Source organism: Macrotis lagotis, chromosome 3, assembly GCF_037893015.1.
Source record: "Macrotis lagotis isolate mMagLag1 chromosome 3, bilby.v1.9.chrom.fasta, whole genome shotgun sequence".
NCBI lineage: Eukaryota > Metazoa > Chordata > Mammalia > Peramelemorphia > Peramelidae > Macrotis > Macrotis lagotis.
Genome location: NC_133660.1, coordinates 123,011,707 through 123,032,150, shown reverse-complemented (window position 1 = coordinate 123,032,150; position 20,444 = coordinate 123,011,707). Strand labels below are relative to the sequence as shown.

The following is a 20,444-nucleotide window of genomic DNA, read 5'->3' as shown; positions in this document are numbered from 1 at the left end:
ACTTGGATTTGACTAATACAGGAATGATTTTTGCTTAACTGCATATTTATTATGAAAGAAAATAGACATTTTGTTCATTAAAATTTTAAGTTAAATTTAAGTTAAAATTTTAGGTTAAATTTTTAAAATTTGCATTATTTAGCAATATTTAGAAGTTCTTAAATAATTCAAATATGTGGACATCTGCTAGGAATGTTTAGCCCAGGGAAAAGATGAACATGATAACTACCTTCAAATACTTGAAGTCCTGACATGTGGAAAAAAAAAAAGATTTATTCTTGTAACCCTAGAGTATAGAATTAGAATGAATGAGATTAAGTTACTGGGAAGCAAATTTTGACTGTTAGGAAGAGCTTTCCAACAATTAATGCTGGCCAAAATTGCAAGAGACTAACTCACAGTATCAAGTTCCCTATCACTGATAGTATTCAAACCAGAGCCTGTATGACCATCTGTCAACAGATTTTTGTCTAGGGAATTCTTGTGTTGAGTGGGAGGCTGAAGTATAACTTTAAGATCCTATGTTTTTCTGGGGGTGGAGCCAAGATGGCGACAAGAGAGAACCCTCTCTTAGAAGCTCTTTCATAACACTTATAAACTAAGGACTCTAACTAAACTTTCTAGAGACAGAACCCACAGAGGGACCCAGGGAGGCAGTTCTCCTACTCAAGGTAACCTGGAAAAGAGCAGAAAGGCTCTGCTCCAGAGGGTTGGAGGGGTGGCCCGCCAGAGCCAAAGAACTTCAGCTTCCCGGAGGCAGCCCCAGGGCGCTGGGAGCCACGGCTCACAGCAGCGGGGGAGTCTCCTGAGTTGCACCCCGAGGAGCACCGGCACAAAGTGGGGGAACAGCCTGGGGACCTCTGCCAGAGCAAGCACGTGGAGCCCAGCCCTCAGGGCACACAGCGAGCAACTTGGCCACTGCAGCCCAGATCCAGGAACAGAAGCAGGGGGAACTGGTAAGCAGGAGCCCCCAGGGCATGAGTCCATTGAGCTGAGGGAGGGGAGTGAAGAGAGAGAGACTTGTAGAGCTCTGTCCTCTGCCCCTGGAACAGGATTCTGGGGTTCTGACCACATTCAGATCCTGATCACAGTCTAGACCCCCCATAGAACAGCAGGGCCCCCCCACCTCAGCCCTGTGGCAGAGGGGGGCTCATATGGTCATTCACAGACCAGGAGGGAGGACAGAGCCTCACACACAGAGATCCTTGTGGGAGTGTCCCAAAAGCTCAGGAAGCACCCCCAAAACAGGTTAAGGCTGGGAAAATGAGCAAACAGAGAAACAAGAGGAAGACCATTGAGAAATATTTGGCATATGAGCCCAAGAAGGATCAAAACACTCAGTCTGAAGATGAGGGAGCACAAGCTCCTGCATCTAAAGACTCCAAGAAAAACAGGAATTGGGATCAGGCTATGACAGAGCTCAAAAAAGACTTTGAAAATCAAATGAGGGAGTTAGAAGAAAAACTGGGAAAAGAAATGAGAGAGATGCAGGAAAAACATGAAAAATGAAGTCAGCAGCTTAGTCAAGGAAATCCAAAAAAATGCTGAAGAAAATAGCATGCTAAAAACCAGCTTAGGTCAAATGGATAAAACAGTTTAAAAAGTTATTGAAGAGAAGAATGCTTTAAAAAGCAAAATTGGCCAGATGGAAAAAGAGATAAGAAAACTCTCTGAGGAAAACAAATCCTTCAGACAAAGAATAGAACTCAGGGAGATTGATGAATTTATGAGAAACCAGGATTCATTACTTCAAAAACCAAAAAAATGAAAAATTAGAAGAAAATGTGAAACATCTCATTGAAAAAACAACTGATGTGGAAAACAGACTTAGAAAAGATAATTTAAAAATTATTGAAATACCTGAAAGTCATGATCAGAAAAAGAGCCTTGACATCATTTTCAAAGAATTACTACAGGAAAATTGCCCTGATATCCTAGAAGCAAAGGGCAAAATAGAAATGGAGAGAATCCACCGATTCCCCCCACCCCACCCCAAGAAAGGGATTCCAAAAAACCAACCCCTAGGAATATTATAGCCAAATTCCAGAACTCCCAAGTCAAAGAGAAAATATTACAAGCAGCCAGAAGGACACAGTTCAAATATCATGGAGCTGCAGTCAGGATCACACAGGACTTAGCAGCAAATACATTAAAAGCCCATAGGGCTTGGAATATAATATACCAGAAGGCAAAAGAGCTTAGAATGCAACCAAGAATTAACTACCCAGCAAGGCTGATTGTCCTCTTCCATGGAAAAAGATGTACTGTCAATGAACCAGGGGAATTTCAAATGTTCCTGTAGGAATGGCCAGAGCTGAACAGAAGGTTTGATCTTCAGATACAGGACTCAGGTGAAACATAGAGATTGGAGGAGAAGGGGAAAATATAAGGGACTTAATGATGATGAACTGCATGTATTCCTGCATAGAAAAATGACACTGATGACACTCATGAACCTTCTCAGTTAATAGAGCAAGTAGGAGGAGCTTTTATAGATGAAGCACAGGAGAAATCTGAATTCGAAGATAAAATATGGTGTAAAAATGGAGTCAATAGAAAAAAGGGAAATGGAATGGGAGAAAGTAAAAGGAGAGGAGGAAAAGGCCAAGATATCTCATATAATAAGTTTTTTCTTTATTACAATGAGCTATTGCAATGATATGGAAAGGGGGAAGGCAAGGGGGAATGAGGGAATCTTTGCTCTCAGCAGAGATGGCTAGGAGAGGAAACAGCATATATACTCAATGGGGTATATACATCTGGAATAAGAAGGAGGAGGGGCACAGCGGGAAGGGGGGATGTGAATAAAGGAGGAGAGGATGGACCATGGGGAAGAGTGGTCAGATATAACACATTTTCCTTTTTACTTCTTGCAAGGGGCTGGGATTGGAAGGCCTGTCCAGGACCATAGGGCCAGGTGGATGCTGGGCCTAAGGGGTGGTAGGGGGGCTCGGGGCCTCTTGGCCCCAGGACCAGGGATCTGTCTACTGCGCCACTTAGATACCCTACAGCAGAGTCAGAGTGAAAGGAGAGAGAAAATATAGTTCATGGTAGTGGAGAAATACGAAAGGAGGGCATTGTGATCAGCAATGGCAATAGTGGAAAAATATGGAAGTAACTTTTGTGATGGATTTACCATAAAGAATGTGATCCACCTATGACAGAATTGTTGGTGTTGGAACACAGACTCAAGCACATTTTTATTAGTAGTATTTGGGCGGGGGTTACATTGCAAATGGGGCTGGGTGGCCTACCTGGAGCCGCATAGCAGGGTGATAGTTGGGTGTCTGAGGCCAGATTTAGACCTGGGTGCTCCTTCATGGGCCAATGCTCTGTCCACCACCTAGCCACCCCTACTATTATTACTATTTTATTTTATTTTGGGTCTTTTTTTTTTATTTTTTTGGTTTTTGCAGGGCAATGGGGTTGGGGTGGCTTGCATGTCATATGGCTGGGTGATTGTTGAGTGTATGGGGCCAGATGTGGGCTCGGGTGCTCCTGGCTCTGGGCTGTGGCTCCGTACATTGCGCCACCTGGCCATACCTACAATTATTACTATTATTTTTTTAATTTTAATTCTTTTTTCTCCCCTTTATTGCACAAATGAGTCTATATTTTGTGGGGGGAGGGAGTATTCTGTTTACTCTTAACAAGAATATTTTATTAATGTATAAAAATATTATTTTTACAAAAAAGAGAATAAAATATTAAATAAATAAATAAACAAATAAATAAAAAAGATCCTATGTTCTATAAACTCTTTGAATTTATGATAAAATACTATAGTTTAGGAGGCCTTTTACTTTCAGACATCTAGAAACTTTTTTTTGAAAAATGTTATTCTAGGGGCGGCTAGGTGGTGCAGTGGATTGAGCACTGGCCCTGGAGTCAGGAGTACCTGGGTTCAAATTCAGCCTCAGACACATAATAATTACCTAACTGTGTAGCCTTGCGCAAGCCTCTTAACCCAATTGCCTTGCCAAAAAAAACCGACAAAAGAAAAATGAAAAATATTATTCTATAGTGGGAAAGTCACATTATAAGATTTTGGAAATTGTCTATTTTATTTTAAAAAATCCAAGTATTTATTACTAGAATCCAGATGGAGAGGAAACTAAATACAATTTCCAAAAAGTTGGGTTATGGGGATAAGGAGAGTAAACTATATAATCATATGTGATTAAACTTGTCTCAAAGAGACAAATTCTGATTTCCTCACAACTTTAAGTTGCATAACTCTGAAATGTGATATATGTGCATTTTTGAGAAATTATATCTCTGAAAGCACTGTTGAATGTCATGCTTAAACTTCCTTTAAATATTGAGTTTTTTGTGTTTAACTAAAAACATTTTGAACAGAAATTCCTTCAACATGTATAAAAAGTGACTATACTTTAAAAAGGCTTTATAAGATAGGATAGGAATAATTTTTCTGCTCTCCAGTGAAATAAAGAAATGATTCAGTGTGGAATCTGGTTGAAAGACTTTGGTGAGGTGACAAGGTAATAACCTTGTAATGGAACTTTTGATATGCTCTTAAAATGTTTTAGGTATGTGAATTTATTTTCTTTCATTAGTAAATTTTCTGGTATGTGAAGGAAAAGCATAAATTCTGTAATGAGAATTAGGAAATATGACATCTGCTTCCATCTTACTGCCAGACAATGCTATAAATGTATGCAAATGACATCTCAAAGGTTCTTCAAACATCTCTCCCTCTGTATATACCTATCTGTCTGTCTGTCTATGTGTATATGTATCTATCTATCTTTCTATCTATGTATCCATCCATTCATCCATCCATCCATCCATCCATCCATCCATCCATCCATCCATCCATCCATCCATCCATCCTTCCATCCATCCATCCATCCATCTATCCATCTATCTATCCATCTATCTAGCTATCTATCTATCTTTTTAATCTATCTCCACATATATCCATCATATGCTCTCAAGGTCTGCCACCAAGATTCATGATGTTCAGTAATGTTGCTAGAGACCTTGTTCTCATAATTAAGTGTTACTGACTTGCTTTCTCCTGAGCCCTAGACCCCGTGGGTACTGACTTTTATTGCTTTTTAATGACAGATTCTTGAATGAAGCCTGTCGTTTTAGGTATACTTTTAGAAAAAGTTCAAGCTATGATAGTGGACGATAGCCAAACTGTAGTGAGTCCAGGGAAATGTGGCCATAACTATAGAATTGAGAGATCATAAAACAGAGTAAAAATATGTCCTGAAGGGGGGAATTATCCATAGAAATGATTAACAAGAGTAATTTAGAAATATGGCCACTGTGGACCCCTTCAGATCAAAGTTAGGATGTTGGATTTGGAATATTTATTGAAATAGGTGCAGTGGATAGAGCACCGGCCCTGGAGTCAGGAGGACCTGAGTTCAAATCCAGCCTCAGACACTTAATTACTTCGCTGTGTGGCCTTGGGCAAGCCACTTAACCCCATTGCCTTGTAAAACCCTAAAAAAAATAGCAGTTGGGGATTGCTGTGAAGAGTATGAGGAGAATGTTCTGAGAAGTCACTTTAATAAACTAAATAGCACACCAAACTGGAAAATGTAAGAAAGCATTGCTGATTTCACTAATAACTTGTTCCATGACACTGTATAAGTCATAGTCTCTGTATTTCATTTTCTTTTTTTTTCCCTCTAATGGAAATATTATTACTACTTCCTTACTATTAAAACCAATAAGCATACATATGACAAAAGTGAAACTCATTGCTAAGGCTTGAACAGTTCTAAAATTAAATGAGATAATGTGAAAGAATTTGAAAAAATGAAGTTCCATATAAATGTAAGGTGATTATTATAGGATTCTGATGTTAGAGGTCATGTGTCCTGCTATTTAAGTTGTGTGACCTTGAGCAATTTCCTCATCTGTAAAATGACAGGGCCAGACTAGATGCTCTCTAAAGACCTCTCATTTTCTAATGACTAGAATACTGAAAGTCTATTCAATATTTTTGTTTTTTGTTTTTTGCAAGGCAATGGAGCTAAGTGAATTGCTCAAGGTAACACAGCTAGGTAATTATTAACTGTCTGAGGTTGGATTTGAACTCAGATTCTCCTGGCTCCAGGGCTGGTGCTCTATCCATTGTACCACCATCCACAAGGTCATTCAATATTGAAGACATTCAATGCCTTCTTTTTTATATTCCATATATTATAATAATAAATAATATTTGGCCTTGAGTCAGAAAGATTCATCTTCCTGAGTTCAAATTTGACCTTAGAGATTTAGAGGCTGTGTGACCCTAGACAAATCACTTTGCCTTGTTTATCTCAGTTCCTCATCTTTAAAATGAGCTGGAGAAAATTTCTTTGCCAAGAAATCCCCAGATGGGGTCACAAAGAGTCAAATCTAACTGAAATGATTTAACAACAACAAAACTAATATTTACATATTACTTTAAGGTTGGCAAAAGTACTTTAAAACATATCTCACTTGAAGAAAGAGATATAGTGGGAGATAAGGTGGGAACTGTAGGCTCAGTTCAGATTGTGGTAGGTTTTAATACCATCCTAAGGAGTCTGGTATGCAACACAGAGCTGCTTTCTATATCTGTTTCTCATATTAGCTTAATTCAACAAGTTTTTATTAAGCATGTAACATATATTTATGTATATGATTGTGCTTGGTACTAAGAAGGACAGAAAAAATGCTAAGTCTCTAAGACATGATTTTTATATATTTTTTTAGAGTTCTGCAAGGCAAATGAAGTTAAGTGGCTTGCCCAAGGTCTCACAGCTAGGTAATTATTACATATCTGAGGCCGGATTTGAACTCAGGTACTCCTGACTCCAGGACTCCTGACTCTATCCACTGTGCCACCTAACCACCTCATGATTCTTATTCTTTAAGAATGTCCAGTCTTGGGGCAGCTAGGTGGTGCAGTGGATAGAGCACCAGCCCTGGAGTCAGGAGAATCTGAGTTCAAATCCAGCCTCAGACACGTAATAATTACCTAGCTGTGTGGCCTTGGGCAAGCCACTTAACCCCATTGCCTTGAAAAATCTTAAAAAAAAAAAAAGAGAGAGACAATATCCAGTCTATTTGAGGAGATAAGCCTACATGAAATAATATGAGGTGGTATAACACTAAAATAAATGGTAAAGGCAACACATGTTATAATATATGGTAATAAGAGCAATTTTTTATAAGATGTTTCATATTAGTAATATATTAGGGACATCAGAGTAACTTCTAAAGATACTACATGTGATAACTAATTGAGGGGATTAAATTTCATTCATTCATTTAATTCAACATTGATTTGTAGGTTAAATAAGAGATGATCCCACTCTCAAGAATATGGGGTCGGGGGGGGGGAGCTATCACATGAACACAGCAATAATACAAAATTTTTCATAAGTGCTCTGTGAGCTCAGGGGAAGAGATGAGTGGTGGAAAGCATCACCTACTGGGAGACCAGAAGTTTTGTAGAGGAAATAATTTGAAGGATAAGTTAGAATTCAATGACGTTAAAAGGCTAAGTCTGAATATTTTAGTGATTTTTTTAAAGATAAGTTTTTCATTATTTCCTCTAAGGGTATATTTTATAAATTTAAAAACTTATCTTGATAAAGGATAATCTTATCCTTTTCCTCAAAACTATACCTCTTTGTGATTTCCCAGAGTTAGTTCATGTATAACTATTTCTCTAGTTACCTAGGCTCTAAATTTGAGTAATTTTTCTCTTCTTCCTTTTCCTTGTCTGCTTTATCAAGTGAATCACCAAGTCCTACTGGTCTGTTCTCCACTATATTCCTCAAATCAGTCTATTACTTTCCATTTTCACTATAACTGCCATTGTTTGGGCCTTTGTCATACTTTCTTGGATGAACTTTTACAGTAGTTTTCTAACTTGACCGTTTTGGCTCCAGATTCCTCCACATAACACTGTTAGATCAATATTCCTATAAAATCACTTTGGGAAGCTAGGTGATTCAATAAATAGAGCAATGGGCCTTACTTAAATCAGGAGGTACAAATCTGACCTCAGATACTTCCCAACTATGTGACCCTGGGCAAATCACTTAATCTGGTTAAGCCTCAGTTTCCTCATGCATAAAATGAGCTGGAAAAGGAAAAGGCAAATCACTCCAGAACCTTTGCCAAGGAAACCCCAAATGGGATCACAAAGAGTTGGAAACAAGTGAGTAACAACAAAATCATCTATACCCACCCAACGTCTGATATATTTGCTTTCATATCCTCCATTATGATCACAAGGCCTATTACTAGAAACTTTCCAATTTTTCTCCATACCAAGGGATGCCAGCAGAACATATGGGTCCTCTATCTGTAAGAGTGTGGTAGAAATCCCTCTCCATTTTAACCTAGTCAAGAATATAATTCAATCGATCAATCATTGACATTAGGTTAAGTGCTAAAAAGTCTTTGAAATGGAATAAATTTTGTGTATAGATAGGCTGAGTAAACTTGGCTATGCTCAGAGATCATCTACAAATTGAGAAGCTATAGAATTCTAGAAATTGGAGTAAATGAGGTATTCTAAGCTGACCTCCCGAGAAGAAACTGTTGGGTTGGAGGAGGGGGAGGGAAGGAAGGAGAGGCTCTGGCCTTGGCCAAATCTTTTCCCTTCATCTCCTGTCCTAACTGAAGAGGTCCTTTGAAACTTTGAGGATATTGGACTTCCCATCATTGTGATCAGCTGATAGCAGTGTCTGTGTTGGGAGCCAGTGCAGTGACTTTAGAAGGAACCCAAAAAGAAACTACACCATGTCTTAGGGGATTTTCTTGAACACCTCATGAATAAGAGAAAAGACTTTCCAGCAATCTGAAGTTGTGATTTACCACTTACATGTGCTTTCTGAATTGAACTCATTTTAACTTGGGTTATGTGGAAGTTTATCACTCTACCACCTTAGTAAATAACTCTTTTTAAAAGTTATTTTAATAATACTGACTAAATTATTTTCTACTGATAATAGGGAGGAGATGAGGATAATGGCTATAATTGATGACATTAGTGATTACCTTTGACTCATAAAGGTTACTCTAGTACCTTGAGGGGGAGACGGAGCCAAGCTCTGGGGACCTAACTCATTATTGGGAGTGGGACTGTAGAAGAATCCTTAGAGTTTATATGGATTGCTATTGTTATTCAGTCATTTCAATCATATCCAGTTCTTTGTGATTCCATTTGGAGTTCTCCTGGCAAAGATCTCACAGATCCTACTCCATCTCATTGTACAATTGAGGAAACTGAGGCAAAGAGGGTGAAGTGATTTATCCAAGGTAAGAGTAAGTATCTGAGGCTAGATCTGAACTCAGAAAGATGAGTCTTCCTGCTCTAGAGCCAAAACTCCATCCACTTAGTTACCATTATAGGAGCTCATGTAGCCATTAACCTTCATTTTTACCAGATGAACAGACACATATACCAATGTTATTTAATGACATTCTTTACTTTAGTCCTTATTTAGAGATCCCTATTGCTTCTCTTCCTTGTCATCTCTTCATCTTGGAAGCTCATTTACGCATGGACTTGGCACACTGAATACCTTCTTACCCTTGCTGTCTTTTGCTCTAATTTGCTTGGTTCCTCCCAGAACCACCCTCTTAAAGAGGTCATACTATTCACTGCGCCACCTATAATTTTTCCGTGTTGGAAGAGAACCTTCAAGTCCTTCAAGGACTCATTTTGCTCCTAAACAATTAGCACAATAAAATCTTGTATTCTCTACATCTCAGTCACTTGTATGATGCTAAAGATGTAGTCTAATAAAGAGTGTATTTTATTCTCATTAGAAATTTATACAGAAGGAGCAGGCCCATTTGCCCTGTACCCCTCCAAAAATAATAAAAATGAAAAATGTGCTTCAGTCTTTGTTCCAACACCAACAACTCTGTTGCAGGTGCATCACATTCTTTATGAGAAGTCCATCACAAAAGTTACTTCCATATTTTTCCACCATTGCCATTGCTGATCACAACTCCCTCCTTTCTTATTTCTCCACTACCATGTACTATATTTTCTCTCTCCTTTCACTCTGACTCTGCTGTAGGGTAACTGAGTGGTGCAGCAGACACATCCCTGGCCCTGGGGCCAAGAGGCCCCAAACCCCCTACCACCCCTTAGGCCCAGCATCCACCTGGCCCTATGGTCCCAGACAGTCCTTCCAATCCCAGCCCCTTGCAAGAAGTAAAAAAAGAAAATGTGTTATATCTGACCACTCTCCCCCCATGGTCCATCCTCTCCTCTATCACTCACATCACCCCCTTCCCCCTGTCCCCCCCTCTCCTTCTTACTCCAGATGTCTATACCCCATTGAGTATATATATGCTGTTTCCTCTCCTAGCCATCTCTGATGAGAGCAAAGATTCCCTCATTCCCCCTTGCCTTCCCCCCTTCCATATCATTGCAATAGCTCATTGTAATAAAGAAAAATCTTATTATATGAAATATCTTGGCCTATTCCCCCTCTCCTTTTTCTTTCTCCCTTTACATTTCCCTTTTTTCTATTGACTCCATTTTTATACCATATTTTATCTTCAAATTCAGCTTTCTCCTGTGTTTCAACTATAAAAGCTCCCTCTACCTGCTCTAGTAACTGAGAAGGTTCATATGAGTATTATCAGTGTCATTTTTCTATGCAGGAATACATGAAGTTCATCATCATAAAGTCCCTCATATTTTCCCCTACTCCTCCAATCTCTATGCTTCACCTGAGTCCTATATCTGAAGATCAAACCTTCTGTTCAGCTCTGGCCATTCCAATAGGAACATTTGAATTCCCCCAGTTCATTGAAAGTCCATCTTTTTCCCTGGAAGAGGACATTCAGTTTGTCTGGGTAGTTGATTCTCAGTTGCTCTTTTGCCTTCCGGTATATTATATTCCAAGCCCTATGAGCTTTTAATGTAGTTGCTGCTAATTCCTGTGTGATCCTGACTGCAGCCCCACGATATTTGAATTGTGTCCTTCTGGCTGCTTGTAATATTTTCTCTTTGACTTGGGAGTTCTGGAACTTGGCTATAATATTCCTAGGGGTTGATTTTTGGGATCTCTTTCTTGGGGGATCAGTGGATTCTCTATCCATTTCTATTTTGCCTTCTGCTTCTAGGATATCAGGGCAATTTTCCAGTCAAGACTCTTTTCCTGATCATGACTTTCAGGTATTCCAATAATTTTTAAATTATCTTTCCTAAATCTATTTTCCATATCAGTTGTTTTTTCAATGAGATGTTTCATATATTTTCTTATAATTTTTCATTTTTTTGGTTTTGAAGTATTGAGTCCTGATTTCTGGTAAATTCATCAATCTCCCTGAGTTCTGTTCTTTGTTTGAAGGATTTATTTTCCTCAGAGAGTTTTCTTATCTCTTTTTCCATCTGGCCAATTTTGCTTTTTAAAGCATTCTTCTCCTCAATAACTTTTTGAACTGTTTTATCCATTTGACCTAAGCTGGTTTTTAGCATGCTATTTTCTTCAGCATTTTTTTGGATTTCCTTGACTAAGCTGCTGACTTCATTTTCATGTTTTTCCTGCATCTCTCTTATTTCTTTTCCCAGTTTTTCTTCTAACTCCCTCATTTGATTTTCAAAGTCTTTTTTGAGCTCTATCATAGCCTGAGCCCAATTTCTGTTTTTCTTGGAGTCTTTAGATGCAGGAGCTTGCGCTTCTTCATCTTCAGACTGAGTGTTTTGATCCTTCTTGGGCTCATGTCCAAAATATATCTCAATGGTGTTCCTCTTTTTTCTCTGCTTGCTCATCCCAGCCTTAGCCTGTTTTGGGGGTGCTTCCTGAGCTTTGGGGACACTCCCACAAGGGTTTCATTTCGTGAGGCTCTGTCCTCCCTCCTGGTCTGTGAATGGCCATATGCGCCCCCCTCCCACGGGGCTGAGGTGGGGGAGGCCCTGCTATTCTATTGGGGGGGGGGGCTTAGATTGCGATCAGGATCTGAACATGGTCAGAGCCCCAGAGTCCTGTTCCGGGGCAGAGGACAGAGCTTGGCAATCTATCTCTCTCTTCACTCCCCTCCCTAGGTTCAATAGGCTCATGCCCTGGGGCTCCTGCTTACCCACCCAGGCTGCTTCTCTGTTTCCTGGATCTGGGCAGAGGTGGCCAATCTGTGCTTGCTGTGTGCCCTGAGGGCTGGGCTTCACGTGCTCGCTCTGGCAGAGGTTCCCCCCCAGCTGTTCCCCCAATTTATGCCCAGTGTTCCCCAGGGCATAGGTCAGGAAAGTCCCCCGCTGCTGTGAGTTGTGGCTCTCAGCACCCTGGGGATGCCTCAGGGAGGCTGAATTTCTTTCCCTCTGGTGGGCCACCCCTCTGGCGGGGAAGCAGAGCCTTTCTGCTCTTTTCCAGGTTACCTTGAGTAGGAGAACTGCCTCACTGGGTCCCTTTGTGGGTTCTGTCTCTCAAAAATTTAGAGTCCTTAGTTTCGAAGATTTATGAGAGAGAGCCTAAGACACGGTCTGTTCTTGTCGCCATCTTGGCTCTGCCCCCTAGACCCCAAATTTTCTGAAAAAGGGTGTGTCTTATACATGGGGAAACACAGTAAAAATTACCTAGCTGTGTGACCTTGGTCAAGTCATCTAACACCGTTGCCTTGCAAAAAAATAAAAGAAATTTATATAGAAGGGAAGGTAGGCTTATGCAAGAATCATATGAAACTATATTTATCAAGTACTTTACAAATATTAAAAACATATAACGCTACATACTATTATTATTTTCACAATCAACCTCTGAAACTTTTCTACATGATAGTATTAACAACAACCATATTTTAATGGCACCACTCTACAGTTTATAAGCACTTTCACAGACATAATCTCATGTAATCTTCACAAGAACTCTGTGAAATAAATAGGTCAGAACAAGATTCTTACTGGTTTGTGTGCCTTTAATGGTTCATGGTAAAGTCTATGACCCCCTCTCAGAATCATGTTTTTATATGCATAAAATAAAATATGATAGATTACCAAAATTATGTTGAAATACAGTTATAAAAATAATAAGTGGCTAGATCCCCTGAAATCTATTCATGGATCTCTTGGGAGGCTAGGGACTCTAAATTAAAAACTCCTGAGCTAGGAATTTTTGCCTTCATTTTTATGGATAAAGAAACTGAAGTTCATTTGCCCAAGGATATACAGTCAACAAATGACAGTCAAGTTATACTGCGATCCTTTGGAAAAAAATAGCTTACAAATTAAAACAACCCCTGATTACCACCTCTTATCTATCAGATTGACCAATATGACTAAAAAGGAATATGATCAATATTGGAAGGGATGTGGGAAAACTGGGTCACTAATACAGTGTTGGTAGAGTTGTGGACTGATTCAACCTTTCTCAAGAGCAATTTGGAATTACACCTAAATGACAATAAAACTGTGCATATCCTTTGACCCAGCCATACCTCTACTAGATCAGTATCTCAAAAAGACTATCAAAAAAGGGTAAAAAAACCCATATGTACAAAAATATTCATAGCTTCTCTTTTTGTGGTGGCAAAGAATTGGAAATTGAGGGGATGCCCATCAACTGGGGAATGGCTGAACAAGTTGTGGTATATGAATGTGATGAAACATTATTGTTCTATAAGAAATCATGAAGGAAGGGATGTCAGAAAAGCCTGGAAAGACTTGTGGAGGGAAAAGAGTAAAACCAGAAAAACATCAACCATGATGGACTTGCTCATTTCAGCAGCACAATCATTAGACATTTCTAAGAAGATATGTGATGAAAAATATGATCCATATCTAGAGAAGGAACTACTATCTTCAATTTTTAAAAGTTGTATTATGTATTAGGTCAGTTTTTTCTCTTTTTTAAATCCTGTTTGGATTTTATTCTTCTTTCACAACATGTGTATCCATAAAAGTTTTGTCCATAAAAAAAAAACAGCTTTGTTCATAAAAGTTCAATCTTGGTAAGGCTCAGTCATCCATTGACAAATCTTTTTGCCATCAAATCTCAGACTCAGGATTGATTCAGGTACTGGATATCCAGGCTTTGAGACTCTCTTTCCTTGTCTCTGAGCCCCTGATTTTAACATTAACCAGGGTGGAGTTGGGATTTTTCATCCCCTATCACAGGACTACTTTGAGCATGGCTCAGTTCCCACTCCAACAGTGAAGGTTTCTTCAGTCTACTACAGTGACAGCTGAAATGTCTTTGTTTCCAATACCCTTGCCTTGGCATGGAGAGTCAACATATGAAGTTTTATTCAATCAAGGAGCCAAGGACCTGGTCAAAATCCATTTGTTGCTATTCTTTAGTGTTTCTGTGTGTGTGTGTGTGTGTGTGTGTGTGTGTGTGTGTGTGTGTGTGTGTGTTGGAAATAAGAATGTTGATGAAGGTTTGAAGATTAGGGGGTGTGTGTATGTGAGTGTGTGTGTGTGAAAAACTAATATAATTAAAACTGGATTTGGCCTGAGCTCCTGAAGACACTGGTAACAGCTGTTGCCTTTCTCATTAGTGGAGAAAGTGAGGGAGAAGGTGGGGGTAAAAAACAACTTTGTAAAGGTTGTTTCTTTGGAAAACTGAAGAATAAAATTGAATTAAGCCTGAAGGAACACATCTTCCAAAAGTAAGTGAATGTTTCTATCAAATTAGTTCATCTAGAATAGGTATTGAATCTGAAGCAGAAAGCTCTGAGTCAAGGATGGACAGCAATGTTCTGGGTGTGGCTATGTGTTTGGCATGCACTTTTTCCTTGATCTATAATCATATAGGTTCCTTCTGACTTGGGGGAGGTATGACTTTTGCCAGGAACTTCAGGAATGGGCTTCCATGTCTTCCCTCTGAAGGAGAATAAATAGAGTCATGAGCTGACTGATTAGGAGAGCCAAATTCTTCTTACTGCTCCATCTTCTGCCACATCTTAAAGAGCCTGAGAGATGACAGTAATTAACCATATCAGTTCATCCCTTTTGGAAACCAAGTTCCCATGAGAAAAGTACTGTAGGTCACAGTATTGGAAGGAAGTTTCCCAGAAAAGAACTTTGAAACACTTCTCTTAACTGGCTCCCCCCGCCCCCAATAATCTTTCCACATTAAAGAAAAGGGATGAGGGTGAGGTTGGAGAAAACTCTGGGGGTAGATTCTTTTCTTAATGTCTAATTTTTATTGCTAAATTTGTCATCCTATTTCAGATGGAATTTCTTGCTTTAGCTATGATTCCAGATAGGAGGGTTATTGCCTTGAGGGGCTTTTTCAAAGTTAATGGTCAATTTTTAACATGTCTGCAATTATTCTGCATATTTGTATGGGGAACTTTTTGTCTGATTTATTTGACATTTTCAATCACATTTTTTTGCCCATATCCATTTTCCAGTCTGTATGCATTTTAAAAATATTAATCAGCTTCTTGTCCTCTGAAGTTATAGAAGTTTGAAGGTATTTTTTAAAGATCTGTGATTTCATGAATATGAGGAACCTGGTGCAGAAAATCTCCATTGATGCAGATCCAAATTTCCAAAGATTTGTCCCGAGTCACTGAGAGTTTCCCTGACTTGCCCAAGGTAACACAGCTCACTTTTGTCCAAGGCAGGACTTGAGCCCAGGTCTTCCTGACTTCATGGAAGATCCTTTATCCATGCTATTTTCTAAAGGTAACATAGCTGGTAGAATTCCCTGCAAGTTATCCAACTTTATTTTTTTTTTAATTTTCAAGGGAAGGTTAGATGACACAATGGATAGAGCACCAGACCTGGAGTCAGGAATACGTAATTTCAAATCTGACCTCATAAACTTACTAGTTGTGTGATCTTATTGCCTCCCAAAAAATCATTTTGGTTTCTTTCCTTATCAAAAATTTTGTTAGAATAAGAAGGAAATAGTTTTTTATGTGTTTATTTTTTGCTCACCCTCTGCTGAGGGTGTTTATTTATATAAATAAATAAACATGTTTCAAAATTGGAGTTTAATCTGAATAAAAGAGAATTAACTATGTCTTATAATATTGAGGTTTCAAATTTTTAATTAATGATTAACATCTAGCTCAAATGTCCACCTGCAAACTACCTATGTGTAAATATCAGATGGTCCATAAAAGCAAAATACAATCCCTAAAAGGGAATACCTTTGATATAGTCTGTTTCAACAATTTTTACTATATCAAAATATATACACACTTTTTCTTAACTGTTTAATATTAAAATGATGTAGCCTTATCTCAAAAGTACTGCTTATTAAACTTCAACAAAAAAAGATAGGATAAAAATACAAATGATGAATATGAACTCAGTCCAAACATTACAGAATCATAGAATCTTAGAGTTAAAAGAGACCTCAGAGTTCATTTAGTTCAACTCACACAAAACCAAGAATCCCCTTGACAAGATATCCAATAAAGTCACCCAGACTTGGCTCAAGGATATCTAGCAAGTCCACTATCCACTATCTGCCATGGCAACAGAGTCCACTTCTAGATCATTTTAATTGTCAGAAACTTTTACCCAACTTTGAACTGATATCTTTTCAATTTATATCAATTGTTCCTGTTTCTGTTCTCTGGCACTAAGCAGAACACATCTAATCCCTCATCCATGTAACAACCCTTCAGATTCCTAAAGTTGGCTATTATGCATATCTAACCTGAACAAGCTAGGTAGAACCAGTCTTTTAAAAAACAATTGAACAAAGGCTTCTTTACGGTGAGCCTCCTAGTTACTCCAAGTGATATTTACATGGTACCCACAGAGGTCCCCTCATCAGCCTGATCATCCCCCTCTGGATGGTCTATGTTTTAGTAATGTTCTTTCTATGGCTCAGATCTGAACATGGTGTGGTCTGAAATTAGTCTGAATAGAGGGACATACGGAAGAACCATGATCAATCTTGGCTTTATTTGGACTGCCATGATATACTCCTGTCTCATTTTGAGCTTATGGTTCCCTACAACTTCCAAATCTATCTCAAATTCTCTAGCTTTCCCATTTTATACTAGTGACATTGCTTTTGCCAGCCCAAGTCTGAGATTTGGCATTTATCCCCTATTAATTTTCATCTTATTAAATTTGGTCTAATATTTTTGGTCTTTCCAAATTAGGGTCATTCTATTCAATCCACTAAGGACTTAATATGTGTCAGGCACTATTCAAGTTTCTATGAATATAAAAGCAAAGAACAAAATCTCTATTCACAAGGAATTTATAAATCTAAAGAGCAATGTGTGTATGTGTGTGTAGTTACATTAAAATAATAAATGCAAAATAGATGAGAATGGAAAACACTAGCATTTGGGATGGGCTTAAGGAAATATATATAATAAAATGTATATTATTATATTATATATTATAATATAATATATATATATATAATACATATAAGATGATTCTTAAACTACATTTTTTTTAGTTTTTTTTTTTTTTGCAAGGCAAATGGGGTTAAGTGGTTTGCCACACAGCTAGGTAATTATTAAGTGTCTAGACCGGATTCGAACTCAGGTACTCCTGACTCCAGGGCCTGTGCTTTATCCACTATGCCACCTAGCCTCCCCCTAAACTGCATCTTTAAAAAAAAAAAAAGGAGATCTTATTGAGCCAAATGTGAGAATGGAGAATTTCAGTTATGGGGAACAGCTCACTGCAAAAGTTTGGATAAACTGAGTGCTATATGTGAAGAACCACACAAAACCCAATTTGTCTGAATCACAAAGAATAAGACTAAGAATATTGGAAAATGGGACTGGAAAAAATGAGTTGAGATCAGTTATAAAGGTCTTTCTAAGCCAAAGATAAGAACTTATATTTTGTCCTAGAGATCACAGGATCCCATGAAGTTTGTGGAGTAGAGGAGAGTAATAGTCAAATATACCCTTAAGGAAAACCACTTTGGCAGGTAACAAAACTGAGAGATGGGAAGAACAGTTGTGACTTCTATAGAAATAGGGACATTCAGAAAGGGTAGAGAAGTTGAAGAGAGAGATAAGTTCTACTATGATTATATTGAGTTTCAGATAATTCTGGGAATTCCCATTTGAAATATCCAATAGGCTGTTGGTAATGAGAGACTTGGGAGAAATTTGGGCTAGATACAAAGATTTTGGCGTTATCTGCATGGAGATGATAATTAAACCCATGGAAACTGTTGAGGTTATTAAAAGAGATAACATAAGCAAAGAAGGAAAGAGGACTCAGGTTAGAACCTTGGGCATCACCCCACAATTAGAAGAGTATTAGAGGCAGTTGTTGAAAGCATGCTAGAAAGCACAATGTGTTGGATTTGAAGTCAGAAGAATTCAAGTCACTCAATGTCAGTTTCCTAATGTAAAAAAATGGGTTGATAAAATCACCTATTTTTTCTTTTTTCTTTTTTTTTAGGTTTTTTTTTCAAGGCAAATGGGGTTAAGTGGCTTGCCCAAGGCCACACAGCTAGGTAATTACTAAGTGTCTGAGGTGTTTGAACTCAGGTACTCCTGACTCCAGGGCCAGTGCTCTATCCACTGTGCCACCTAGCTGCCCCCCTAAAATCATCTATTTCATTGGGTTGTTGTGAGGAACCAACATGTGTAAAGTACTTTGCAAACCTTAAAATTCTTAAATAAAAGCCAGCTATTGTTATCATTAGTATTATTGTTGTATGATGAATGTTGAACCAGTTAAAGAGACTAAGAAAGAGATATCAGACCAGCAGAACAAACAGGAGAGGATTGTCGTGAAAACTAAGAGAAGATAGAGTATTCAGTGGAAGAGGATGGGCAGCAATGTGAAATGCCACAGATAGGTCTAGATAATGCAGACTGAGAAAAGATCACCCTTTCCCAATAGCCATTATTCCCAGTCTTGTGTCATCCGTAAATTTGATAAGCATTCATTCTATCTGTGCCTTAACCTTAGTCAGCAATAAGTTCCAGCACTCCACAGCACAATTCCTTGGGATGCTCCACTAGAGACCTCTCTTTCTGTTGAGATTGACTCATTAATCACTACAGATCATGCAACTAGTTTTTGGAAGGTTGTTTTTAATAAAGCTAGTTATATCAATTGTTCCTTAAAGTAGAATGATTATGGGCATAATCACAGTGAATAATTTTTTGTATATTTTGTTGTATCTTTACTAGCATTTTATTTAAAATTTTGGTATTAATATTCATTACTGATGTTCTATAATTCTATTTTTGTTGTTGTTTTACCCTTCCCTATTTTAGGTCTCTATTTACCTCATTGCATTTAATTAGTTCTGAGTTCACCTAACTATACTACCCTCCATCTTATTTTCATCTTGTCCATTATCTTGAGAGATGGTGATGGAGGTATTTAAGCATTGCCTAGAATGCTAGATAGTTAGCCTCAGATAGCAAGGGAGAGAATGGGTGAAAAGAACCAAGGGAGGAAATGGCTAGGACTGTTTACTAAGTCTTTCATAGGGAGTGAGTTTAAAAACTTCAGGGAAGGAGAGAACATAGATATAAAAAATCAAGAAAGAATCCAACCAGCAGTTTTACCAGTAAATCAGTATCAATATTGGTAAATATGAATGTGAATTATGAATATATTAAGAAGAAAAATATGAAAAAGTTAATAACTACACACTGTTTTACTCAAGAACTATTGAAAACTGGCTTCTTTTTAGCTGACCTTTCCCTAGTCAGGCAGATAGATTCATATTTTACTAATGCATGGACATATATTTTTTTTAATCTGTAGTTTCATTTAGTGATATTGGTAAATATCTGGTTCCTTATGTGTCTGATGGGAAAGTTTTCTGAACTAGTTTAGTACTAAGAAATAAATCTTGGTTTAGTATTAAGAAACAAATAATTTACAACATTAGCACCTTAATGACTTTAGAGGGTCCATTTTTGCATATAAAATTTGTAATAATTTCTACATTTATATTAACATTTTTTTTTAGGTTTTTGAAAGGCAAATGGGGTTAAGTGGCTTGCCCAAGACCACACAGCTAGGTAATTATTAAGTGTCTGAGACCGGATTTGAACCCAGGTACTCCTGACTCCAAGGCCGGTGTTTTATCCACTGTGCCACCTAGCCGCCCCTATGTTAACATTTTAAGGCTAGTTATTAAACACACAAAAATCTGTTGATACAATGTTCAAAAGTATCTCTTGAACATTGGTCATTATTCTTGTGTTGACTGTTTTTTTATTGCATAGTATCTCAAGTAGAGTCATGAGTTATTTTTCATGTTACAGGTAAAGGACAAAATGAAAATCCAGATAGCCATCATAGGATGGGCATGTGCCACCTTCTGTCTGGTTTCGTGCACTGATGCCTTTTCTCATGGTGCAAGCTTTGTGGCTTGTGTGGATATGAAACCCAGACATATCAGAGCCCAACTTCAGAATCCTAGGAACAATTACATTACCATCTATACCAATATGTCCTCTTACTCCCCTGGTGACAAAGTACCAGGTAAGTGTGCTAGAGAACAGGAGACCCTCCAAAGGATTTCAGTTCATAGAATTCATGACCTGGTATATGT

The 20,444-nt window shown here is 38.2% G+C and overlaps 1 protein-coding gene across 2 annotated transcripts in view; it reads left to right on the top strand.

Annotated features, from left to right (window-relative positions):
• Positions 1–576: 576 nt before the first annotated feature.
• Positions 577–20,444, top strand: part of REELD1 (reeler domain containing 1) — a 35,279-nt gene continuing 15,411 nt past the window's right edge. Inside the window, exons 1-2 of one of the 2 annotated variants that reach the window (XM_074227435.1) lie at positions 577–956; positions 20,155–20,374. In XM_074227435.1, the coding sequence (XP_074083536.1) occupies positions 20,167–20,374 (208 nt within the window). In that variant the 5' untranslated portion in view covers positions 577–956; positions 20,155–20,166. Of the gene's footprint in view, positions 957–20,145; positions 20,375–20,444 lie in introns of those variants that run through there. The other variant, XM_074227434.1, reaches the window with a different exon arrangement.